Source organism: Parus major, chromosome 3, assembly GCF_001522545.3.
Source record: "Parus major isolate Abel chromosome 3, Parus_major1.1, whole genome shotgun sequence".
Classification (NCBI taxonomy): domain Eukaryota; kingdom Metazoa; phylum Chordata; class Aves; order Passeriformes; family Paridae; genus Parus; species Parus major.
Window position 1 is genome coordinate 77,925,589 of NC_031770.1, and position 10,889 is coordinate 77,936,477.

General features: G+C 43.2%; 1 protein-coding gene and 1 long non-coding RNA gene across 9 annotated transcripts in view; one reads left to right on the forward strand and one right to left on the reverse strand.

The window, feature by feature from the left end:
- Positions 1–10,116, reverse strand: part of LOC109022553 — an 81,863-nt gene extending 71,747 nt beyond the window's left edge. The window contains exons 1-2 of one of the 3 annotated variants that reach the window (XR_002001501.2): positions 10,000–10,116; positions 76–225 (exon numbers count right to left, since the gene is read on the reverse strand). This is a non-coding gene — a long non-coding RNA (uncharacterized LOC109022553). Of the gene's footprint in view, positions 1–75; positions 226–4,665; positions 5,860–9,999 lie in introns of those variants that run through there. The other 2 variants (XR_002001505.2, XR_004496471.1) reach the window with 2 other exon arrangements.
- A 25-nt stretch (positions 10,117–10,141) lies between these two features.
- Positions 10,142–10,889, forward strand: part of AKIRIN2 (akirin 2) — a 16,916-nt gene continuing 16,168 nt past the window's right edge. The window contains exon 1 of one of the 6 annotated variants that reach the window (XR_001520226.3): positions 10,142–10,799. Coding sequence is in view for 4 of the 6 variants with exons in the window: in XM_033512882.1 (XP_033368773.1) it covers positions 10,595–10,799 (205 nt within the window). In the remaining 2 variants the exon portion in view is untranslated. The remainder of the gene's footprint in view (positions 10,800–10,889) is intronic. The other 5 variants (XR_001520225.3, XM_033512882.1, XM_015620770.3 and 2 more) reach the window with 5 other exon arrangements.

Consider the following 10,889-nt stretch of genomic DNA (forward strand, 5'->3'; position numbering starts at 1 on the left):
ACATCACTCTAATGCTATACAGAAAAAAGAGTTGCTGAAATACAATGGCATGCACTACTGTAATTTGTTTTTTACCAGTGTTTCCAGGTACTCTGTAGGAGCAAGCAACAGGTGAGGTTTTCAAGTGGGAAGATACAGATGTTGCCAGTCTGGCTTCTTCAGCTGAGTGGCCATTTCAAAGATTCTCCTTCTGATTTTGAGTCAATAAATCACTGTGACTGAGCTCTAAAGAAATGCAAATACAAAGACAAATTAATTTTCCCTCTCTGAGAAATGCAACTTTCGTTGTAGTACAACATCTATACTAATATGGTTTTATTTAGAAAAAGCTGGTGGACTTCCAGTGAATTCAAAACAATTTCCTTCACATATTAAACGTGAACTTCCCTTCTAAGAAATATTTTGCAGGCCAATTAAGGACAACTTTATCTCCACCAAATACAGAAACAAGAAAAGATTTGTAATCATGAATAAAGAAAGAGCTGAAAGAGGTTCATTTTGCCTTTTTGCTGATTAAAGTCTCAGACTTGTATGTATCTCCTTTTTGTGATATGAACACTTTCATAGAATGGTTTGTGTCAGAAGTCACCTTAAAGATCAGTCACCTTAAAGTTAGTTCCAGCTCCATTAGACCCCATCCAACCTGGCCTTGATAAAATGGTTTTGATAAAATGAACTAGAAAGTTTTACAGAACACACTTCTCTACAAATTTGGTAACAATTTAATATATTTTGCCTCAGTATTCTCACAAAATGTAGTTATTCCATCATCCTCTAGGGAATTACTATATCCCCTATTCAAACACATTACATTTCCTCTTTACGTTATATGTTCCTGCAGTGTCTTTCCTAAGCAAGCTCCCTGCTTCTAAACCAGAGCTATCACTGGCTATACAGCCACTCATGGATATACAGCACCCTACCAATAAATTCTTATTTTGCTTTCCAAAAAAATCTTCATGCTTAACACCAATCTCCCTAAGATCATCCCTAAGATGTGAATTTTTAATCCATTTCACAACAAGATTTCCATAATGTCTTTAAAAGCTACAGATTGCTTCATAAGGCAGTCCTCACCATTCTGGTACTTGTTTTCACATGGACTTTGGCATATCAGCTGCTAATAAACTCAGTACTCTTAATAATAGAGTCCATGCACTTAAATATCTGCCAGAGGATGAACACTGCTCTACCATTACAGCTGAAATATTTCAAAGTCCAGGACTTTTAAAACTGTGCAAATGCCTTAAAACCAGTTTCCCTGTTTGTACTGGCAATTGTGGTTACAGGTGTCATGCACTTATTAGCTCTGCTTAGATATTAAAACTTGCACATAAATTCACTCATATTTGCATTCACTGACTGTGTTTATCTACAAAAAATCTGCAATACATTTGTCATGGCCAAGTTGACTCTATACAACATGTTCATACAGAGGTTCCAAGCAACATCACAGAATTATTACAGTCCATATATGTAAATGCAAGTGAGCCACTGCATGAAGTTTTTAATATGTAATACAGGAAAGCAAACGTATAATGAAATGGTGGGAAGAAGAGGGGTGACTCCCTAGAATTAAAGCATACACATATATATATATACATAATTTTTATAAACAGCTGGAATGTTTCATTCCTACTGAATACTTAAAAAACACAAACCAGTAAATAGAATTCAGATCTCACAAGAAGTCCATTTCAGTACTTGATCATTTAGAGTAATAGAGAAGCATTGCCTAACTGAGTGAAATAAACGGAGCCCACACTCCAGAATCACTGCAGGAAAGTGGAGAGCTGGCAGCCCTTTGAATTCCATCTCTTTGATCCACAATGAAAAAGGATAATGAGGGTGTGTGTACTCGCCCTTGTCTAGTTTTCACTTTCCTCAAGAAAAGGAGCTATGCTGATTCAGAGCTTTAGCTGTGGCCCAGAAGAATTTTGTCCTTATATTCCCCATACATTAAAACTACTTTTAAAAAGTTCTCAAGATTTTCTCTCTCTTTCCTTAATTCAATCAATTCTAATAACAGATGCTTCTTTGTTGCTTGTCACCAAAGTATTTTAAGCACTTTGAATCCTGTCTCGTTTTAGACTTGTTTCTAAAGGAGTCAGATCTGGCCCTCAGCTCTTTGTTTTTCTTTCAAAACCTGATTGAACAAGTTGTGCTCCTCTGTGTTCACTTCAAGGACACCACGTTTTCTTTTGTCATGATAACTCTCACACTGGAATGCCTCAAACAATCAAGTGCAAAAATAAAACTATATTTTCCATTTATTATTTTTAACAGCATCCCTATGGCTGTGAGTTTCAGATAGCCACTCAAAAGAGCATGCTGGGGGTCACAATGCAGAAAATGGGGCTAAACCCTTGCAAATTGTAGCTCAGACAAGAAAAGCAGTGCCTTTTATTCAGCAACGCTCAGTTTTTTACTCTCTGTTTACACCTTATGTTGGAACAGGGGTTGACAGCTGCAGTACATCTGGCCTGCTCATCCACAGTGGGTTCTCTTTCCTATAACATTAAATGTGAGCATAGGTATTGTATAGAAAACCTGCTCCTGCTTCCACCCCAGTCAACAGGAAAACTAAACAGACTAGGAGTCAGAGCTTTCCTTTCTTTACTTTTATTTAAATGTCAGTGTTTTATGTGGTTGTTTATTAAATAATAATAACACAATAATGCCCAGAGGCTCCAATTAAGACTGGGAAGTCGCTGCAGTGGGATTGTGCAAAGGCAGAGGAAGGGACGGGAATTGGATGGTCCCCAGCGGCAGGGAGCAGGGGCTGGGAGCCGGCTCCTCTCGGCAGCAGCAAAGCCTTTTGTTTGTGTGGGAGTTGGATGTTACTTTGGTTTTGGGGTTTTATTCGTTTGGGGTTTTTTTTTTTAATGTCAAGACAGAGTAACCAGGAAGACATGCAAAGAGATTTTCTTCAAAGCAGCTGAGGGAAAGAGAAGAATGTATGTAGCTGTATATGCTAATTCTTATTAATTAAAACCAGAATGCTGTGTTGGAGCTGTGCACGGGCTTTATTAGCTAATATTAAAACAAAGAGTTGATCGGCTTCCACAGAAATTTCGCCTTGGCAGAGTTCTGTTTGCTGCAGTGGAGCTACTTCTTGCTTCAAACCAGTGTGAGCACAGGATCAGGCCAGGAACCCTCAGGAAGGAATGAAAGGCCGGTAACAAAACAAAAGGACAAACAGGAGGCACACGGGGAGGACAATCCTAAGGTGCAGGATAAGAACAAGCATGTTGCTCTTGGCAGAAAGCAACTGGCAAAAATTAATTGTGTAGTCAGTCTCTTGCTCGGTTCTTTTTGTTTTGTTATGAAACAGGATTTGTTTTTATTATAGAGGAACAGGATATATTGCAGGAGAAAAATCTAAGCTGGATAGGTATTATAGCAAAAGTACATTTTAGGGGGAGATTTGAATGAAGGGAGCATGGACTTGGTTCACAAGATGAGTGCAGTTGTTCCAGGCTTAAAGAAAAAAGGGCAGCATGAGTGAAAGTCCTCTGAGGAGAGCCAGAGGAGGGAATGGAGAAGGGAAGGAAGTTATTAGGGGACAGCTGGACTGAACCAGAATGTGTGGGATTGAGACAAGCCCCAAAATAATGCATCAGCAGAAGAATGCCAGGCCCCAAAGGTGAGGCCTGAAACCGAAGGTATGAACAGCCCAAAAACATCCAAGAAGGGGCACAAAGGTGATGAGATGGTCCTGGTTAGTGAGCAAAAAGGGTGAGGAGGGCAGTGAAAACTTCGTCTCCTGAAATGGTGAACAGAGAGACCCTGAACTGTGGGTGTGAAGGAAAAACTAAAGATTCCCTGGGAGAGACTTCTAGAAAGCTGATAATTTATGAGCATCTTCAGGCTAGAGATGACCTAAGCCTGGGGAAGAATTTTGGAAACAAGGTCTGAGGTGGGGAAACAGCTTGTTGGAAACGCTTCACACAAGAACAACCATGACCTAAAACCAGCTCTCATGCAAGAGAGAAAAAGGAGCAGATCAGCTTGAAGGATAACAGAATTAGCAGTGGTGGTAGAGAAGAAGGACAAGGAGTGGGTTTGACAGCAGAGGATGGGTGCTGTCATTTGTTTTATGAATGGAAAAGGTATGCTAAATGAGAAGTACTGTAGAGGACTAGCAGAGGGGAACAGAGGGGGAGAAGTAAGTTAAGCTATAGGTGTGTATGGTAGAGCATACATACATAGTACCTTGCTTGGGAGACCAAGGAGCACCCTATATAGGTCAGCTGCTGCAGGACGGAAAAAGTTTTTGAGGATAAAATATAGCCAGGAGCTATCTGAAAAGAACAGAAGGATGGATAAGACAGGTCAGATAGTGACAGAGGAGTTGAACACTTAGTAAATGATCTGGAAAAAAAATAGGAGTTTTAACTCAAGTACCCAGTTCTTTATTGTTCTATGCAGAAAATTGAGCTTAATAAAAGCAAAATTTCCAGCTGGCTTCCACGCAAAATGTCCAGAGGCAACAAGGGAAAGTACCAGCCCATTTCTTACGTGCTGTGAGTGAACAGAATGATCAGTGTCTCAAACCTCCTAGTCCTGAGGACATCAATAGGAAATAGTTAATAGATAGCTCAGTTGTCATTCTGTGCTGGGCTAGCTTGCTCACTAGCATACTAGCATAGAAGAAAAACTGACCTTTACCGTATCTCAGCACAACACAGCTGTGTAAGCTCACAGAGGATCCAGGCTCCAGTCCACTGAAAAGGTGGAGAGATGTCCAGAGCTCAGCATATTTGACTTCAACAGCTCTTTAATTTACATGTTCAGTATTACTCACATTAATACCTGGCCTGTAATTTTTTTCACCATTCCAGCTCAATATATTTTTAGTTGACTCAATTCTACTCTCCAACTAATATGCAATACCATGCTGCTCTTTTACCCTCAGAATCAATTATGAAAAGTTCTTTTAAAAAGACGTAAGAGGACGTTTTGGGAAAAAAAGTCTTTTCATAAGAAGTACAATCTTTCTTTCTGCTAAAGCACTATGCCAGGTTTTTTTAAGATCAATAGCAAAGCAGAGTTTAACATGATGCAGTGCTCGTCCAAAATCCAGGCAGAGAAAATTATATGTGAAGTTTAAAAATATGAATTCTTAACAATAGTAAAAGGGAGGAAGAAAATTGATAGGCACAATGTAAATGTTTGTGTATAAAAATTATTGACATTGGGGGGTAAGGGTATTCAGGACACAGTGATGTAAGGCAATCTTTCTTTAGGTTGCAGTAGCATTTCTAGTACCTCATGACACTGCCCTCCTTGTACACCATTACTTTTTTTGGCGATCTTACACAAGGCTGTGACTAACAACAGATAGAAAAGAGTACTGATCCATGTACTAGATCCATGTACTAGTTGATGCTTTCCTGAAATCATTGGGGTAATTGCAATAGTCAGAGCTGCAAAATTTTACTCAGCGCTTCCTAGTTATTCTATATCCAGGTCTGTTAGCACAATTCATGCATATACACCAGTGAGTTTAGTCATTTTCTTTTTATAGCTTCAATATATTATTCTGAATATAGGTGAACTGACTCAAATGGGTTATTCTTCCTTCACAGCCTTTCAAGCTGTCACATTTTAACTCCAGCCAGCAACTAAGCACCACACAGTCACTCCTCTGGTGGGATAGGGGAGAGAATTGGAAAGGTAAAAATGAGTAACTCATAAGAGTTTTCTGAGATAAAGACACTTTAGTAGGGAAAGCAAAAGCAGCGCACGCAAGCAATGCAAAACAAGGAAGTCATTCACTGCTTTCCGTGGACAGGCAGGTGTTCAGCCATCCCCAGGAAAGCAGGGCCCCATCACACCCAACAGTGACTTGGGAAGGCAAATAGCACAACTATGAATTTCCACCCCCATCCCCCCACCCCCACTTCTTCCTCCCCAGCTTTACATGCTGACCATGATGCCATATGATGTGGAATGCCCCTTTCATGAGCTGGGGTCAGCTGTCCTGGCTGTGTCCCCTCCCAGCTTCCCAAGTACCCCCAGTATCCTCATTGGTGTGATAAGAAGCAGAAAAGACCTTGATGCTATGCAAGCACTGCCCAGCAAAAATGAAAATATCCCTGTACTATCAACACTGTTTTGGTCACAAATCCAAAACCCATCCCCAGATCAGATACTGAAAAGAAAATCAACTCTATGCCAGCCAAAAACTACACACTAGTAAAATGTTTAATTCCACTGTGACTTCGTTGTTGTCATTTGTTTGTTACAAAACTTCTTGGGTTATTCTTACTAGTCTCATGCCACTGAAAACATCAATACCGTCGAATCCCTTATTGTAAAAATACAAAGCCTTACCCAAAGCCCACCTAACCCACAACCAAAGACTGGGGTTTATTTTCACCCATGGAAGAAGAAGAGTGTTCTGGAAACTCATTCCTCTGGCACTTATAAATCTTACTCTCATTTCCAGTTTGGGTGAGGTAACTGACAGTTCCTGTATCAACTTCATCACTAGTCTTCATCACTAAAATAGATCTCCTGAACTTATTTTTAACTTGTGCTTTTAGGGAAAAATCACAGAATTCAACAATTAGTAGGGGCAATAACATTTAAATAACAATAATTTCCTGGGGCTAATTTTTCTCTTTTATATTATTCTAATCAGCTCAGTTACCTTTTCCTATACAGATTTTGGTTTTAATCAGTATTTTCTGAATAAGTGGAAGTATATATAGTATTTTAGAAGAAATAGGTGTTTTGAATGTCTTTTATATTGGGAAATACACTTCTGTACTTCTGCTGGCAATTCCTTAGTAGCTCAGGCCTAAGAAACAGATTTGTCCTATTGAAAGTCAGTGCATGTTGCAGGTTCAGGTCCCAATTTTTGGTATGGTTTATCAGCATAAGTCAGCATCTAAAGAAGTAGAGCTGACCTTCACAGACATCTGCCTTTCATTCCTATTCCTGTGTATCCTTTACCTTTGGCCAGCACCATCTACTTTCCTATGTAGGAAAGCAGACTGAGAAATTTATTCCAGTTTTCTTTCAGCTGTTTTTTCAACCTTACAATTCCTGTACTAACCTAAATTTTTTTCAACTTCACTAATCTCTTCTCACATGGCACCGTACAAACACTTCACTGACATCACAGCAGATAACCACCACTGCATTTTGTCCACAAAATCTGCAATCACAGTGTGTGCCTAATACATAAGTAAGAAACCTTTGGTACCCATCTCCAAATTCAAGTGGCATGACACCACTTAAAGTGAATTTTGCTCATTTGTTGTGAAATGAACAAACCCTAGAAACTGTTCAACTAATCCATAGCCCTGTGCTGGCAAGCACGCCTGGTTAATGAGAAGTGGGAAGAATATGGTTAGATGGTGTAGGAGAAAAGATAGGAACTGTGATGTGGATCCTGCATCAAATGAATAGGATGTCTCAAAGAAAAGGAAGCAAAGTCGAGATGGTATACAAAGAGAATGAAAGACAAAAAAAACCCCACCCCTCAAAATCCCCAAAACAAACAAAAAAACCCCAGCAACAAAAAAATCCAATCCAAGCCAAAACAAACAAACAAAAAACCAATGGGGAAATGGAGCAATGGCAGAAGGAAGGAGAAGAAAAGGGAATGCACAAAGCCTAACATTTGCTTCACTGTGATATTTCCACCACCATCCCAAAGCAATACACTGAAAGGGTTACTTTCCCACCTCAATCAGGGCTGTTCAGAGGTCAAAATATTGTCGTGAGTCACGACTTGCCTTTTTAACAGGTGTCATGCTTTAAGTACATATTCAATAAAATCTAGCACAATGCCAGTTATGAATAAGCTCTCCCACTACCAGTATTAATAAAATTTGTGGGTACTATTTATTTTAAAAAGATGCTTGTAATATGTAATTTTAAAGGCACCCCATGTAGCACATAATGGGGCACTACAAATTGGTTATATAATAAGTAAGTAGAAGAAAGAACAATATAAACAGTGGTTTGCAGCCTTGACCCTATGGTGTTTCCTGCCACAATGAAAGTAAAAACACATGTTCCCTGACAACCATGAAGCACTTTGTCACTGCTGTTGGACATTTTGCTGCCTTAGGGCTTGTCTACATGCAAAACTACATTGGTTTGGCTGGGTTTAATTTGCTGCACAGGGCTGTGTGAATTCTTATTTTGACCTAAATCAGACTTGCTTCAGTTTTAGCTCAACAAATTAAAGGTCAGATAAAAGCCAAGTAACTCTGTTGATTAGGACAATCACAGTTCTAATCAATTGCTTACAAATATAGTGCAGCCTGTGCTGGCAAAAGCTGACTTTCTAGTGGCTTATCTTGATGAAGTTTCACCTGATTCCTCAGACTGTCTTAATTGACTTAAATGGTCCTTAGGATCTAGTGCCACATGGTTAATGTCACCAAATCTTTGCTTCTGCTGAATGCAGAATATATACCTAAAATAATAATTTTAGGGGGGAAATGCTGGTTACTCTGAAACTTATCTTTTTTTCCCACTACCACACCCAAACACAGACACTTCTCAGCATACAATTGATGGCAGAAGCAGGGCACAGAGCACACCAAACTAAACAGGTGCATCATATACACACTAAGAGACACTTGGGGTTTCCTTAAATCAAAGCCTGCAAGAGCAATTTTGCTTTAGTCTTGCTGGGTTAAGTGCTTGGTAAGAATATTTAATACCGGTGCCTAAACACAGGGAAAGCTATATGCTCGGGGAAATGTAATGGAAATGAAGAATTAAACAAATGGAAAACCAGCCAGTATTATTCCAAAGAAGTGTCCACAGAAGTAGTTACACCAGTACACTAATAGTAGGACAATTGTAACGCTGTAATAACATCAGCACATTTCCTGAGTCTTGCTGCAGAGAAGGAGAACTTGTCTTAGTTTCAGAAAGGCTTGTCAGCATCCTTATTTCCAAGGAAACACTCCAAGTACTTCCTCTTCAGAGGAACAGCTCACAGCAGAGAATTCATCCTGCGATATAAATTTTAGGCCAAGGGAACTCCAGCAAGCCTAAGGTAAACTTCAGCTAATTGCTCCAACATTGTTACAAACTATCCGTCTCAGAAAACCAATCATTTGTTGAGAAGGAAGGCTCTGCTAAGTCACCCCATCACCTGAAACCTCAGCTACCCCAAGAGCAGCACAACCATAGTGCCAGCACAACCAGATTGGAGTTTAGACTGACAGGATGCTACTATGTCTTAATTAACAATATATGCCACACACCAAAAATGTACAGCAAATCCTGCTTTCAAGGGATGGTAAGGTTTGCAGGGTTCTTTTATGCCATTAGAGAAAGCCTGGCTTACACTTCAGAACAGAATCAAAAAACCACCAAAGCCTTAAAACTTTATGAGGGCATTTTTATCATTTTGTCTTTCAAAGACAAGCCTGCCTTTGTGCTTGCGGTTAAATGAACAATTTTAGATACAGAAAACCTAAAAGTTACATATATTTTGGGGTTTATCAACCTCTGTTAGGCTTCCACTGCGGTGACCTGTAACACAGTTTGTTTCAATCAGGAAGCTGCACAGGAAAGAGCTGTGCTCTTCCCGGCAGCGGCTTTATAGTTTTTTGATCCTCTTCCCTCATCACCATCCTTAAGCAAGAATGTGCTTTATGCAACTGCAAGGAAACCACTCGGTTACGCCGTGACACAGATCCCGACATTGTGAGGCCTCTCCATGCGTGTCCTTAGCTGTCACCTCGAACTCCCACACGCTCCCTGCCCTCACCATGGAGGCTACTAAACGCACTTTGCCCCCGATTTCACATGCGGACAAGCGCCACGCGGACGTATATCTGCCTCCCGGCTCGCTCGACACCTGCGCTAACGGGAGGCAGGGTAGGACTATCGCTCCCTTTGTGTCCCCGCGTCCCGAGGAGACCAGCCGGCCCTCCCCCGGGGTCCCGCCGCGTCCTCCATCCACACCCCAGCCCGCACCCTCCCAGGGGGGATTTAAACCAGAACCCGGAAGCCTACCCTGCCGGCGCGATGCACACCGGGAGCTGTAGTCCCAACTCCCCAGTGTCCGTCCTGCCTTTGAGCGGCGGGACCGGGGCGGGGAAACCACGAGTCCCGTGAGCCTCTGCGGCGGGGGGGGGCTGGCGTTTGAACCGGCGGCGTTGTTGTTGACGCCATATTGCTGGTGCGGGGGTTACGGCCGGGAGCGCCATCGCCGCCGCCATCGCCGCCGCCCGGGCCCCGCCATCGCCATCGCCCCGCATCGGCCGCCCCGTACCGCGCATCTGGGACCGACACCGCGCCCCTCGGCACTGTTCGTGCCCCGCCACCGGCCGCGGGCGGAATTTGTCCCGGCCGGGCAGGGCGGAGCGGGCGGGGAGAGCGGAGATCCAGCCGGACTGAACCGGGGCTGCTGCTGCCGCTGCCGGGGCCGCTCCCTAGAGAGAGGCCGGCGGGGAGGCGGCGGAGGCGGCCCTGACGCAGCCGCCCCCTCCTTTCCCTTCCCTCCCCCCCAGCCCACTCCAGACAGCAGGGAAGACGCCTCTGGGCAGGGCCGGCTGCTGCTGCCTCCACCGCTGCCCCTCGCTCCAAGCCCCCTTGGCCGCTCCGCGCCATGGCTTGCGGCGCCACTTTGAAAAGGACTCTGGATTTCGACCCGCTGCTGAGCCCGGCGTCCCCGAAGCGAAGGCGATGTGCGCCATTGTCAGCCCCGGCCTCAGCCGCCTCCTCCTCCTTCGCCGCCGCTGCCTCCTCCCCGCAGAAATACCTGCGCATGGAGCCCTCGCCCTTCGGAGAGGTGTCGTCCCGGCTCACCACAGGTAAGGGACGCGACACTCCCTCCGCCCGGCAGCCCCCCCAGGGACAGTTCGGCGGGGAGGGGGCCGGGAAGGCGGCCGGGAAGCGGGGAA